This window comes from Balaenoptera physalus, assembly GCF_965194825.1.
Source record: "Balaenoptera physalus genome assembly, chromosome: 9".
Classification (NCBI taxonomy): Eukaryota; Metazoa; Chordata; class Mammalia; order Artiodactyla; family Balaenopteridae; genus Balaenoptera; species Balaenoptera physalus.
In genome coordinates this window covers 2,128,783-2,143,891 of record NC_138888.1, presented here as the reverse complement: position 1 = coordinate 2,143,891, position 15,109 = coordinate 2,128,783, and the positions used below count along the sequence as shown (strand labels likewise).

The 15,109-nt window shown below is 53.0% G+C and overlaps 1 protein-coding gene across 1 annotated transcript; it reads right to left on the bottom strand.

The window, feature by feature from the left end:
• Positions 1-968: 968 nt before the first annotated feature.
• LOC309666577 (uncharacterized protein) lies at positions 969-13,846 on the bottom strand (the record flags this gene model as incomplete). Its single annotated transcript, XM_082474046.1, has 4 exons — positions 969-2,034; positions 2,961-3,139; positions 5,699-6,211; positions 13,651-13,846. 4 exons carry the CDS (start codon positions 13,844-13,846, stop codon positions 1,813-1,815), a joined length of 1,110 nt encoding a protein of 369 aa, XP_082330172.1. The 3' UTR covers positions 969-1,812.
• Between the last annotated feature and the right edge of the window lie 1,263 nt (positions 13,847-15,109).

Sequence of the window (15,109 nt, the reverse complement as noted above, 5' to 3'; positions counted from 1 at the left end):
CACAGAGGATGTTCGCCAGCCCCCAAGCCCCGTGCCCCTCGGGAGAGGAGAGAACACGCAGCTGCTTCTTGAAGCCCCCCCCACCGGCTGTCTCCCCAGAGCCTGAGCTTTCAAACGGAGCCAGGGAAGTGGGGGAGGAGCCAAGTCCCAGGGCCGGGGAGGCAGGGCCAGAGGAAGAGGAGCTGACAGAGGCGGCCTCCCTCAAAGCCTCCTCCTCTCCAGCCCTCTGCATGACCTGCGGGCAGCCCTGGGCCCCCGGCCCTGCCAGCGATGAACACCAGCCGTCTGGGGGGCGTCTGTGTCCGAGGAGGCCAGGCTGCCCAGTCGCACAGAGCCTCCCCAGCCCGAGTGTGGCGGGCGCTTCCCAGCCCGGGGACCACAGGGCTGCCCAGCACCGTCCCCACTGCCACGGGATTCTCCTCCCAGACAGCGCTGTGCCATTTGGGAAAGAATTTAGATCCAACAAAATTCTCCTTTTTAACTCAAGAGAAAATAAGTACCGGATCTGATCTAACGCGAGCCCAAAATGTGTCTCCCCTTATTCTCATGGGGGCTGCAGGGAGGGAGCGGACGGCGGGGTCAGGGCATCCGGCCAAGCTTCGCACCCTCCCTCAGGCAGGTGGACTCTACATCCAGGTGCGTAGCTCCTCACCATGTCATACCTTCCGTGGAACAGTGACCTACACTCTGGAAACAAGCAGCGTCCTCCCCCCAAACCTCAGGACTCACCCTGAGACTGCCTTCCAGACGAAGCACTGCAGAAGCCCTTCCTGCGGCGGCGGCCAGACACCCCGGCATCTTCCTGCTGAACGCTCTCTCCCACCCGCGGCTCACTCTGTGGAGCTGGTGGCACTCTCTCCCGCACGGCGCTTGGCCACCACCTCTGACTCAGGTGTCTGTCGGTTTCCAGTAGGCCTCACCTCTCACGCCTTCATCCAGTGGGCTGTCTCCGCAGGGAGCCCTGTGTCAGGGGTAAATGTGGGGTGTCCGCCATGCACAGAAGAGTGGAGAGCAGGGGTCCACGTCCTGCTGCGTGTCTGAAGTGACCCTGTGATAGCATACTTAAGAGTATTCACTGTGTGCAACAAATCTTCCCAGCCTTGAACCGAAAACAGTTATTTCCGTTTACTAGTGCTTCTAGCACTTTACCCATCTTTACGCGGCAGGGTGATGGGATCAGCAGAGCAGAAGTCAGGCACCCAAGTTCTTATGTGCACCATGGTATACCTGCCAACCAGGTGAGGATGGGCTGAGGGCGGGAGGGGAGGGAGCAGGAGAGAACGGTGCCCTGTGTCTCACACAACTGGGCCCCAGCACATACACCCTCACACGTGCACACTCGGAGGGGGGGTGGGCGAGGCCTGGTAGCATCTGTTGATACTGTCTGTTTACTGGATGTTGTTCTTCTGTGGTCCAGGTAAGCATGGTAATTTTGGGGGGACTTCCCCCTTCTTTTTCTTTAATCTTTGCATCCTTTCAACTCTCTGCAAGTGTCCCACAAGTAAGGGGGTGTACCTGGGTAGAGCTCGCAGCAGTTAGCCTGTCACCCCCGTTCCCCTCCACCCCGGCCCTACCCAGCACCTACAGTCCTGCCTGGACCCTCCCCCCCGCCCCGCCGCAAATCCAAGAGGACGTTTCAAGCAGCCGGTAAGTATGTGTGCACAGGTGCTCCGGGTGAGCCTGGGAGCCCCGCCTGGTGTCCAAGCCCTCATCACTCAGTGCCCTGTTTCCTCAGGAGTGCTGCTTATGGAGACAGTCAGATTTCTATGCCATTTGGGAAGCCTCAGGTGCCACTGGCCCTGAAAAGTGGATTTACAGTACATGGTTGTCCAGGGCAGGACACAGCCTCCAGCCCCACTCTTGACGGGATTCAGCCCATGCTGTTAAAGCTACAGCTTGCAGATCTGAGGTGAGCGGTCTCATAATCCAAGATGCAGGTGTTCTCAAATCAGCAGAAACAGCACAGGGCTTAGAGCCAGAGGTGATGGGTCTAAGTCTTGGACATCCACTCATTCCTTCTGTCTCTTTTCTCACCTACAAAATGAGGGTGGTGATGATCTTATTGGGAAGACTTAGATAGTACTTAAACCCTTGTCCCTAAACATCTCTACAAATGAGGGCCATCAGCCTGGTCCCGACCTGTGTGTCCATTTAATTCAAGTGTCAGCTCAACTGATTGGCAACTTCAACATACGTGACAGTTTGGCCAGCTGTCCTTATATACTGGTAGGGATCCCCCCTTTCTTTTTATAACCTGCAGATTTTCTAAAATGGGTTGTTTCCAAAAGACAACATCCTAGTAACAACACCTGTCACAGAGAAAAGATTATATTCTCACTGCAAACTGTATCCCAAGGATCGGTGCCCACAATGTCCAAGCAGTTTGCAAATTGACGCCTAAGAAGTTTCTGGAGGGCTCTGGATTTGGAACTCAGTAAAGGAAAAGGAGACCTTGCCCTGATACTTTACTTTGAGATCAAGAATTTAAACTTAGGCCAAATGGTTTAGTTGTAAAGCGGGTATGACACCAGCCAGGTGGAAGGTGGGATCAAACAACCAGCTCTGTCCATCTCTTTGGACCAGAAACTTGGCCGTCAGCACTAAAGCCACACCAGCCCAAGTCAGCTGCGGCCACCACGCTGCCCAAACTCCGCCCTCTGTCCTCCCGCCTCTGTGTCCCGCTGGCCCTCTCCCAGCTGGTCTCTCCACGCAGCTCATGATGTTTTCAGTGGACCCCTTCAGCCCTCACCACTCCACCCAGCACCCTCCAATCTCTAGGCCTTTTCCTCTGGCACCAAGCACAAAACCTGTGAGCTGCTACTTCCAGACTACGCACGTGCACTTTCCGTGTGCTTCCCTCCCCACCACCGCATGTCTTGGATTCCCCAGGGCTGAGCCCACTCTCCCGACACGTGCATTCGGACGTGACTTTACGACGCTACTGTGACACTTATGCTCACTTTCTTGGAAAACTCTTCATCCAGCAGATACTTGGGGGACACGTGCTGAGCCAGGCGCTTGGTTTGGTGGTAGATAGAAAGATCTAGAAGACGACTCCTGCCTTCAGAGGGCTCACGGGATGGTGGGGTCAGATCTTGGGACACAGTGTCCACTTTCAGCAAGCATCGGATTCCAGAACCTTCCAGACAAGGGGAAAGCAGCAATGACATGCACAGTCTCTTGCAGACGAAAATAAAGCAGGAAACACTGCTCTGTTTGGGATTTTAGGGGCAAACTGTCGGCACCTGGAAATTTAAACTAGTGGATGCAGTCCTGGTGCGGCAGGTGACCCAGGGAGTGGCTCACCCTCACAGCACAAGGACGTGGGGAATGGGAGCCAGGAGGCGGAAGGGCTGTGGTGCTAGCTGACGGAGTGGCCGTGGTGACTGGTGTTAGGTGACCACTGAGCAAAGGCCCAAATGAACCGGGGAAGTGAGCCGGGGGAGGAGGAAGAGAGCCAAGGCCTTGAGACGGGGCACTAAGTCGGGGCTCTGCTCAGATGGCCACGTCACGCGCACTTACCTCTCACTCATCAGCACTGGGCTCCCAGCTGAGCTCAAAGTCGGCAAAGCTGGGGCCCTACCTCTCCTGTGGGACGCACAGGCCAAGCCACGAGATGATGGGTGGGGAATTATGCGCCTGTCATGGGAGGAAGCAGTGGCTGGGGAGGATGGGCCAGTCTCCCACGGCGGGCTGGGTTTGGGACGCTTACTGGAGAGAGGACCTGGGGCACACGACGGCTAGGCCACCTGTGCCAGCAGGGCCGCCAGGGAGGGCACCACGGGGCCTCCACGCATCTGGGCAAGAGCCCCTGAGCGCGGGGGCCTGGGCTCACGGGAGGCCCCATGGCCGCTGCTGCTGGCTGGGCCAGAGCCTGGGGCCAGCTCACCTGGAGCCCAGCACCTGCTTCCTCCACGACTGCAAAATGGGTACAGCCACGTCTAAAGAGATGATGCCAGTCTGCGTTTCATGTGCTTTTCCGGCGTGCCTCACATCCATCCCACGAGACACGAGAAGCCGGACACGCCTGACACCTGGACGCACCTGTGCGGGTGTGCAGGGCCCTCGCTCGGCTGTCACACGTGGATGAGCTCCTGGGTCTTGGTCTTTGGCATGTTTCATCGAAATACTAGGTCGGGTAAAGCTGACGCCCTGTCACTTCCCTGAGCGTAAGCGCTCTGGACGTACGTACCCGTGTGTGGATTCCCGTCCTGGGAAGCTCCCCGCTGATGCTGTGACCTCACGCCCCCGCACCAGCTGCCTCGTGCTCAGGGGAGGGGCCTCACCCCCGGCCCCGGGGCTAGGGTATGTGGGGTCAGCTCGCAGGTCAGGTCAGCGCCCCAAGCCAAGCCCGGCGCCCCTGTTCCACACCCACCCCCTGCTCTCAGCAAGTGGCCAGGTGGCCGGCAGCATCTCTGTTTGCGTCATGAGGCCACACCGGGCTCCCCCCGTCCTCCTAGCCCAGCGCCCAGCAGAGGCGGGCTGGCTCGATGTGGCTGAAGGAGACCAGGAAATCAGGGTAGACACACCTGGGGGGGACACAGCAAGCATCACAGTGCCCCTCGAACGGTCCTTCCCGAAGACACTCCCCCAGGCCCCCTGTCAGTCCAGGCCTCCCCCGCCCCCCAGGCTGCCGCCTCGTCCTTCAGTCAGGACCACCAGCAAGAAATGAGAACACGGGGGCTGGGGTGAGGGGTGTCTGCGTCTCAGCAGGAGCCGCTGCCCCCCAGCGGCCCCTGCCAGTCAGCGGCTCCCTGGGGCTTGGGTTTCGAGAGCAGAGATCGGGGGGTCGGGTCCTACAGGGAAGCCGCAGAGCCCAGGGCTGCCTGCCTCAGCACACTGGGTGCAGGGCCCTCCCCTCCCTCCACCTGCCCGGGTCCTGGCATTGTTCTTCCTGAGAAAGGCTGCTTTTCCGGGTTGCGGGCTTCCTCTGGGGCCCCATCGTCACCAGGACACAGAGTGCTGGAGCAGGGCAGGTCACTGGGGACGTGAGAGGCTGGGCAAGCACAGCGCTGCCTTCATTGAGCCCAGAGCCAGTGAAGGACCTTCAGAAAGCTCTAGAACAGCCAGGCCACAGCTGCTGGAGCCAGGCCTAGGTGAAGACCCAGAGCAGTCAGCTCTGAGGCTGAAGGGTAACACAGGTCTCCGGGGCACACGGGGCAATGAAGGCATCATGTCACCCACCCCACAATGGCAAGGTGGCTGGACGTCTGGCACGTGGTCCCGTATGACCGTGGGTTTCCCTGGCTTCGTGAGTTTTCTTAAGACTCTCTCTGTCAAGCAGCCTGAGTGGCTCCCACGGCGACGGAGAGAGCCCTGTACGATGCCTGCGTTAGCTTGACGTCACTCAGCAGGGCCCCCCCGTCCAGTAGCGTTAGGAAGAGCAGCCCTGCCCGTTCTTGGCCCGCGGTGGGCTTTGGGCCCCGGCCGGTCCGGGCTCCTGCCCTGCAGAGGGGGGCTGGGGAGAGGGCCTGGGCCCATCAGGCATCCTCGGGCCCACAAGGCTGCTGGGAGCCCGGCGCTTTAGGCTGCTTTGTGTGTCAGCGTCCCGCTGAGATCCCCTCCCCCATCTGCAGAGGCGAATTCCCCACCAACAGAGAGAGGAAGCCTCGCCCGCGAGATAAGGGCTGCCTGATCGCAGCCCGGAACTGAGCAGAGATTTCATCAGCCTGGGAGAAAACTGTTCCCTGATTCTCACCGTGGCCTCTCGCTCGGGGCGCGTGGCGGCCGTCGGGGTCCTGCCGGCCCGCATCCTGGCCCTCAGGCCTCGCTGGCCTGGCTGCGATGTGGGGTGTGAGGTGTGCGGGGCTCCTGGTCGCCGCTGGCCGGCGCTGGAGGCCTCTCGGGGGGCCTGGTGACCGCGGTGGGGCGGGGCCTGGCAGGAGGCGGGGCCAGAAGGAGTCACCCGGCGGCCGCGGCGACCACCTGCCGAGACGGCCCCGCCCCCATGACAAAGCGAGGGGGGAGTCCGGCCCCCAGACCTCGCCTCCCTGAAGAGGCTGCGCGCACAGGGCAGGGGAGGACGGGGCGGAGGGGCCCTGCTCGCTGGGAGGAGCTCGGCGCAGGTCAGGGCCTCCACACCCCGGCCTGGCAAAGAAACCCAGTGCCGTTTTGGTCTGATGATTAACAGAGGAAAACAACTGCCCGGAGCCTTGTGATCTGATTTTTACCAAATGTGGTAGGAGAGACGCCCGAGTCACTGGTCTCCATCCTTACGCACTCCCCCAGGAAACTGGAAATGCTGTTGTTCTAACCCATCCCAAAGGATCCAGTGATTTCTTTAACGCCACCCTAACTACAGGGAAACGCGTTCTTACCTCCTTTTTTAGGTCTTTGTAATGTGATAGAGCCACTGGGTCACAGCCCACAGGGGAGGGAACTGCAGGCCCAGTGGGGTCTCCGCCCACCAGCGGGAGGCACTTTGATTTCCCAGGAGGCCCCTCCCACAGGAAGACTCACTTCCCACCTCGGAGGCCCCCAGGCTCCAAAGTTCACAGCAAAGGAGGTTGCTGGGAAGGTGGGGTCCCCGTGCGCCTGCCCTGTTTTTCCCAGGGGGCAAAATAGGGCCAAGGAGCAGCGGACACCCACCTCCTGTCTGACAGCCTGAGGGCCCCTGACCAGCAGCCAAAGGCACCCGCAGTCCCCGATATTACTGGGGGCTTACCTGGCATGGAAGGCTTCTTCTTCTTTTTTTTCCCCTATTTTTATTTTTAAGGGTGAATAATATGTCACATGATATATTCACAAAAAAGGAGGAAATTGTTTATCAGATCCTAGGTTGCACTTTTTAGTGGGAAAAATAATAACTGTGACCACATGCATCCTTTAGTCTTTTTTTAAAAATAGATTTAAAAAATAATTTTATTAAGGCATGTTTTACGTATCATATCATTCACTTATTTCAAGTACATAATTCAATTATTTTTGAGTCACTTTACTAAGTTATGCAACTGTTGCCATAAATTAGTTTTGGAACATTTTTATCACCCAGTGAGATCCCTCATGCCCGTTTGTAGTTAATCCCCATCCATCCCTTCTGCCTTTTCCTGACAGTTCATCTAAATGGAACCTGCACTCTGCAGTATCTTGTGTCTGGCTTCTTTCACTTGGCCGAATGTTTGAGGGTTTTGCATGTCATAACATGTATCAGTAATTCACTCCTTGTTATTGCTGAATAATATTTCATTGTATGAATATACCACATTTTGTGTATCCATCACTCTTGACGGATAATGTTGATGTTTTCATTTCTCTTGGGTGGATATCTACTCAGTCATGTAGTAAATTTATGTTTAAGTTTTCAAGAAACTGTCAAACTGTTTTCCAAAGTGGCTGCATCATTTACATTCCCACCTTCAATGCGTGAGAATTGCTGTTTCTCCACATCTTCAGCAACATTTGTTCTTGCCTTTTTTTTTTTTTTTTTTTTTTTTAAGCCATTCTGGTGGTTTGTGAAAGACTATCTCACTGAAGTTTTGATCTGCATTTCTCTTGGGACTAATGATGGTGTCTATCTTTTCATGTGCAGATTGGCCATTCCTGTATTTCTTTGGTAAATATCTATTCAAATCTTATGCCCATTTAATTGGGTTGTTCTTAATGAAGTGTAAGAGTTATTTGTATATTCTGGATCAAGTCCTTTATCAGATATGTGTTTTGCAAATATTCTTTCCCAGCCTGTTGTATATCTTTTCAGTTTCTTAATGGTGTCTTTTGCAGTACAAAGCAGTTGAATTTTGATGAAGTTCAATGTACCAATAATTTTCCTTTTATGTATAATATCATGCTTTTGGTGTATCTAAGAACCCATTGCCTAAACCAGTATCTGGAAGACTTTATCCTGTGTTATCTTCTAAAACCTTTATTGTTTTAGCTCTTACATTTAAGACCCATTTTGTGTTAAATTTTGTGTTATGAGGTATGGGCTCTACATCCATCTTTTTCCATGTGGATATTTATTTGTCTCAGCATCATTTGTTAAAAAGACTCTCCTTTCCTCAATGAATTGCCTTGGCACTTTTGTCAAAAATAATCTGACCATAAATATAAGGATTTATTTATTTCTCAGTTCTTAGTTGTGTCCCATCAATCCAAGTCTCTGTCCTTTTGGCAGTACCACACTGTCTTGATAACTATAGCTCTATGGTAAGTTTTGATATTGGGAAATAAAAGTCCTTCAGCTTTGTTCTTTTTTTCAACATTATTTTGGTTATTCTAGGTCTTTTGCAGTGCCATATAAATTTAGGATCATCTTGTAAATTTTTTTAAAAAGTCTGCTGAAATTTTTATGGAGATTGCATTATATCTATAGATCAATTTTGGGAGAATTTACATCTTAATAATATTGAGTACTCCAACCCATGAACATGGAAAGTCTTTCTGTTTGTTTAGATCTTCTTTAATTTCCCTGAGAAATGTTTTAATACTATTGATAAATCATTTTTTCTTTAAAAAGAAAAATGTTTTCCCCCAAGATGTGGTCAATGAAGCACCGTGTCCCTGGCAGCTGAGCTGCCTCTGAACATCAGAGCCCTGCTCAGGCTTCTGCAAAGGACACAGGACATGGTGGGCAGATGGCGGGGATGGGGGATGGGGACAAAGGCACGGAGGCATCAAGAAGGGGGAGCCGGCTGCCGTGGTCTCAGGAAGGAGGTACTTTCAGGATGGACCATGCAAACATCACAGTGATACAGATGGCCTTCAAAGGGCTTCCATCAACTGACCATGAGAAGGCCGCACTCAGACAGGGCTTCATAGACACTGAAGGCGTCTAAACTCTAACCATTTGGCAGGAGAGGGTCAGCTTCAGAAAACTGTGAGTCAAACACCGGGCATGCATTCCTCAAAAGGAACTCTCCTCTTCCACCTCCTCCAATATGTATTGATACCCAGAAAGTGGCCCAAGCTCGGGGTTATCTTTAGAGATTTCAGCATGGGAGGATCTAGAAAAATGAGGAAAAACAAGGGCTGCAATGAAATAGGATTAAAGTGGGAGTGCTGAAATCTTTAACAAATAGCAAATACTGTATGTAAGAAGTATGCTGTATACAGTGGGAAGCATAAAAATATACTGTAAAAGGTGATCTATCCTTAAATAACTAGTTGGAAAGATAAAAATTTATGCTGATGAAACAGTGGAAATAAAAATGGCAGCAGATGACCTAATTCAAAGTCTTGTACTGGTGCTAAATGTGTCATCACCATCACCATCAGCACCATCATCACCATCACCATCACTACCATCATCATCACCATCATCACCATCATCACCATCACTACCATCATCATCACCATCATCACCACCTCCATCACCATCCCCATTTTCACCATCATCACTATCATCATCACCACCATTACCTTCATCATCACCATCATCACCATCACCACCATCATCACCATCATCATCACCATCATCACCACCACCATCACCAGCATCACCATCACCATCCCCATTTTCACCATCATCACCATCATCACCATCACCATCATCACCATCACCACCATCACCATCATCACCATCACCATTTTCACCATCATCACCATCACCATCATCACCATTTTCGCCATCATCACCACCGCCATCACCATCACCACCACCACCATCATCACTATCACCAGCACCACCACCACCATCATCATCATCACCACCGCCATCACCATCACCACCACCACCATCATCACTATCACCAGCACCACCACCACCACCATCATCATCACCATCACCATCATCACCATCATCACCACCACCACCACTAGCACCCCATTATGGCATGAGCACCTGCTGATGCCAGGCACGATGTGCAGTGCTTTACATGTAATATGTCATTTGGATTTCACAAAGACCATCTACCTTCAAGTGGCCTTTTATATCAATAGATACAGTAATAAAGCCTCAGAGAGTTCACAACTAGACCACAGTCATTATCTGGTCGATGTCAGTTCTGGGACTTGAGCAGAGATTAGACCAACTCCAAAGCCTATATTCCTAACCACTCCGCTTCCCTGCTCCCCACTGCCCCCCAGAGAGCCCATTGCTCAGAGCTGGCAAAAAGAAAGTAATAGGAGAAAGAACTTTTCCTCCAAATATGTAAACAGTGCACATCTGCTTTTTTTCCTACCAATTATTTAATTTTTGGAAAAAATCCATTTGCATCTAAACAATTTATTTTAAAAAATTCTTGTGATTTCATAAGTGGCACGCACAAAAATGAAACGAAAATCAATGAGAAATGATTCATAAAATACTTGAGAAAGACAAAAACAATCAGTTCTGACAAAGCTGGAATTCAAGACTCATTTGCCTGGGTTGTCTTTGTAATTCCACCCCACATAAATCATCCTTGTTTTCTGCCATCGTGGGTTTATCAGAGACAGTCTTGCCCTGTAATTCATTCTGAACACATCAGGCTTTACCTTTGGAAAAGTAATTAAGCACTGCCCAGCTAAAAGAGATAAAGATTTAGCACGCATTATACATGGAGATTAGAATGTAAACACAGAAATCTCAATTAACCTTCTAATCTGTAGGTCAGAAGGAGGGGCTCCAAGTTATAAGGAAAACGCAATGCCCATTTCCTACAGAACCATACAGCTGGTGACAGAATTCAGGTCACAGTGATTAGTTACCATAACAGGAGGAAAACCAAAGGTCGGGCAGTTCATTTCTGAAGAGACCAGAGCCCACAGCTAACCCCAGATGTTGAGCGTGAGGCAGCGGCGGAGACAGCCCTTCTGACCAGCTGCAAAATAATCTCTGAGTCTCTGAGTCATCCCTCCTAGATGAAAGCGTGCCCTGGAGGGCACAAGGGTGTAAGTAAACAGAGAGGAGCATCTCCAGCCTGGAGGATAACGTGTGAGTGAGTTCAGACTCACTTCACGGTGCACAGCATCTGGCCTCAGAACAGCCCCGGGTGTGGGGAGCGAGGAGGGACAGTGGGGCACTGGCTCCAGCCTCTGTTTGAACGTCCCAGGCCCTGAGGCACATGATGGCCCTGGACCCCCTTCTTTTCACCACTTCTCCCTCTCCCCTGACCGTGCCAATCTTCTGTGTAAAAAGTGAAAATTGTGGTCAAGCCTCTGGATGTTGGGTTGGAAACTTAGAGTCAAAAGTCTTACATTTCCAGGTGTTTTTATGAAAACACAACCTCTGCTTGTTCCTCCGTCCTGAAGGTGAGTCCCTGAGAGGAGCTGGACGGAGGCAGCCTGTGTCCCCCGGCACTCAGTCCCCGGGCCCTCAGCCCAGCGGGTCGGCGGGGCAGGGGCACTGCTCCTCTGGGACCATGAGCCCGCCTTTCTGTCCCCCTCAACACACGTAGTCATTTCTCAGCACATAAAGCAGAACTTCATCTTCTAGCATGTTCACAAACCTTAGCGAAGCCACAGACACAGATGCCAGTCAAATACTGTCCCCCCAAATTCATGCCCTTCCCGGGACCTCAGCCTGTGGCCTCATTTGGAATTAGGATCACTCCAGATGTAACTGGTTAAGTTAAAGTGAGGTCATACAGGAGCAAGAGGGGCCTCTAACCCAACAGGAGTGTTCTTATAAGAAGAGGAGACACACACACACACACACACACACACACACACACACGGAGAGGCCACGTGAGGACAGGGCAGCGGCAGGAGGCGGGGAGCCCCGAGGATGGACGGGCCCGCCAGGTACAGGAAGCAGGACGTGTCCTCCCTGGAACCTCCAGAGGGAGCTCGGACCCGCCCACAACTTGATGCCAGACATCCGGCCTCCAAGACTGGGAAAGAACCCATGTCTGTTGTTTGAAACCGCGCAGTTTATAGCACTTGGCAATGGCCGTCTCAGGGATCTAACAGGACGCCTAGCAGCAGAGTTTCAGAGTTCATCCTGCGGCGAGTCGAGCCACATGTAAGCCGGTGCTGGACCTGGGGAGACCCAGTCCCTCCGCTCAGGCCACCCGGCTGGATTCAGGGACCCTTCTTGCCCGTTGCAATCTCAGAGTGGCTCCCTTCCCGGCCTGCTGCGCCTCCAGACCCCGGGCCTGAATCACATGCTTTCTCCCCGCTCCACAGCTCTGCAGCTCCTTCCTGACCCCTTCCCGTCATAGGGAAGTGTCTGTCACCGTACACGCCCCTGTAACCCTCCGACTTCCTGCCCCGACCCAGGAACCCCTTGCCAATTAGCTTCCAGTTGATTTAAAATACCCTTTCGGGAGTCCTCGTTTACTGGTAATATTCGGATCCTGGCGCCTGGGCCATGGTAGATGTTATAGCTGTTGAATAAATGGATGAGTGAATAAATAATCCAACGAGTAAATAAAAGAATACTCTTCTCTCTATGAAATAAGCTACAGCTTCCATCGTCACGTGTCATCAGGACAGTCTCCCCCATCCTGCTCTTCCCCCACCTGCCCACCCCGTACTCAGCACGGTTACAGGGCCCCCAGGCCAACCAGCTGCAGGAGCTACACGGAAAGGCAGAGCAAGGGCGTTGGAGGAGGGGAGACCCAGGGGACGGTGACAGCTTGTCCAGAGGGCACTGCAACTCCTTACGCAGGATCACTCACCCTCACAGCTTTTGCAAAAGGACACAGCACCACTGCTGTAAATAAACTGTTCTAATGTCCTCTGCTGGAGTCCTGTGCTCTGAAGTGCGTTCTACTGAGGGCCACCCTCAGAGCTATCAGTATCTGGGCATCTGTTTTTCTCAATGGTTTGTTTTCATTTCCTTAGAGACTCTTTGATGGTTAATTTTATGTGTCCACTTGGGTAGACCATGGTTCCCAGTGTTTGGTCAGACACCAGTCTATATGTCACGTGGATGTATTTTTAAAGTGTGATTAACAGTTAAGTCCATAGACTCTGAATAAAGCAGATGACCGGCCGTACTGTAGTGGGCCTCGTCCAAACAGTTGAAGGGCTTAAGAGAAAAAGGACTCAAAAGACGGAATTCTCCTCCGGACGCCTTCAGACTCAACCTGGGATACCTACTCTTCCTGGGTCTGCAGGCCGGCAGCCTGCCCTGCATGTTTCAAGACTTGCCAGCCCCAGAGCCCTGTGAGCCAGCCCCTTAAAGTAAACCTCTCTCTCTCCACACACACAGTTTCTCTGGGGAACCCTCACTAATACAGTCTCCCAGTGTTAATTTCCCCACAGCCCTGGCTCAGCTGGAGGATTTGGAGTAAGGCTACTCACCCCTATTCTCAGTTTGCTCATCTGTAAAATGGGAATAATAATATCTACCAGGCAGTTTAAATGAGATGGAAGATATGAAAGTACTTTGTAACAAACTGTCTCTGCAAAGTTATTACTTCCAACTTGCAACTTCCCAGAACAAATTAAAGGCTGTGCTGCCTTCCTCCAGGGCAGGGCTCCCTGGCGCCTACGGTGTCTTCTGACAGCCCCGTGCCGGCCTGCCTGGCTCCCCTCGTCCCCCAGACCTGACATACTCACATGCTATTGTCATCGGGCCCCCCCACAAGTTTCTGTGCATGTGAGACAGTGAATCAAGACGTGGTGACCCAGTGGGAAGGGCCAGGAATAACTGTCGGTCTATTCAAATGCGCCTGTAACTCGGACATCAGAAGCAAATGTTTCTCAAGCCGCTATCTGTCTCAAGCCGTTTCTCAAGCAAATGTTTCTCAAGCCGTTATCTGTCTGCGAGATGCCATGTCTGACGGGCAACTCCAGGGCTGTCGGATGCCCCGCTGGCAGGTAGCTGAAGGCTGAGCTCTGGGGCTCCGTTCCGGGGCTCCTGGATGACCTCCACAGTCACAGTCTGGAGGTGAATGCGGGCCTCCCGTGTGCTCCGCTCGGCCACCAGCACAGCAGTGGTGGGGGCCTGACTCGGCCAGGTGTGCTCATAGCACCCCATCCTGTCCTAGGGACGCCCCAAGAGCAGATGCAGCCCGTCTCTGGCACAGAAGAAACGGGAAAAGCTTCCACATGCACACGGAATCCTCCTTCCCAGGTCACCTCACAGCTCAGCAGGTGCTGGCTTTCTGAGTTAGGGCTGATGAAGAAACAACAGGACATACATTCCTGGGCCTCTGAGGGGGCCTGAATCCTCTCCTCCCACCAGCCCTCGGGTACGCGGTGCCAGAATCACATTACGTCACAGTGGGAAGTGTCCCTGTAAACATCTGGAAAGTTCATTTGAAATTTAGAGAGAGATGGTCACAGAGACCTATGTTCAGATGAGACCTTTCCCCAAATATAAATCAATAAAACTCACAAAAGCACTTTGAAAGTGGTGCTTGGGGGCGTGGGTCAAGGGGAGGGAGAAGGGAAGCAGGAAGCTGGCCCTCGCCCACGCCCACGGCAGCCCTGAGGGTTCCACGGCACGGGTTTGAGGAGCACAGTCTGAGAACCAGCTCTAGACCCCCAGGGAGGAGGAGGCGTCTGCGACCCTGTAAGCAGCACAAGGTCACACCGCCCCTGGTTAGGGGCCCGCGGGCCAACACGGGAGCAAAGGTCAGGTGCAGAAAACAAGTCTGACCCATAGCTCCTCCCCCAGACGACCCGCATCCCTCACCCCCAAGCACGACCCCCATTCCACCTCCATTTCTGAAATGGTACCCAGCCCGCAGTGCCCGGAACAAGTTTTGCCTACACTTCAAAGCCAACACGGTCAGAAAGTAATCCAGGTCCCCTTTCCTCCCTCGACCTCTGCTCGCCTCCCCTGGAGCCTGGTCCACGGAATCTGCTCTGGGGACGTGTCGTGAGCAGTTACGAGCCCAAGTGTCAAAGCGGCCTCGGCCCCTCTGCTTATCAGCTCTGTGAATGCTGGCAGGTTCCCAGCTTCTCCGGACTTCAGTTCCCTCAACCGCAAAAGGCACGGACGCTGCCACGTCTGTAGTGTGAGTGTGAGGACGACTCAAGTATTTATCACGAGCCTGCACGTGCCACGTGCGCAGTCGTGGAAGCTTAGCAAATGCTCTCTTTTGTGACGCTCCTCCGGCCCCTCTGTGTGTCCCTGGGTTCTGTCAAGTCTTCCTCCCTGTTCTCTGCTCACTCCCTGTTCTCCTCTGTCACGGCTGCCTCGCTAACCCAGGTTCCTAGAACCATCCTGGGCCGAGGCTCTGGAACTGATGGCCTTGCTCCAAGCCCCTCCACTTCCACCAGATCCCCTCACCTC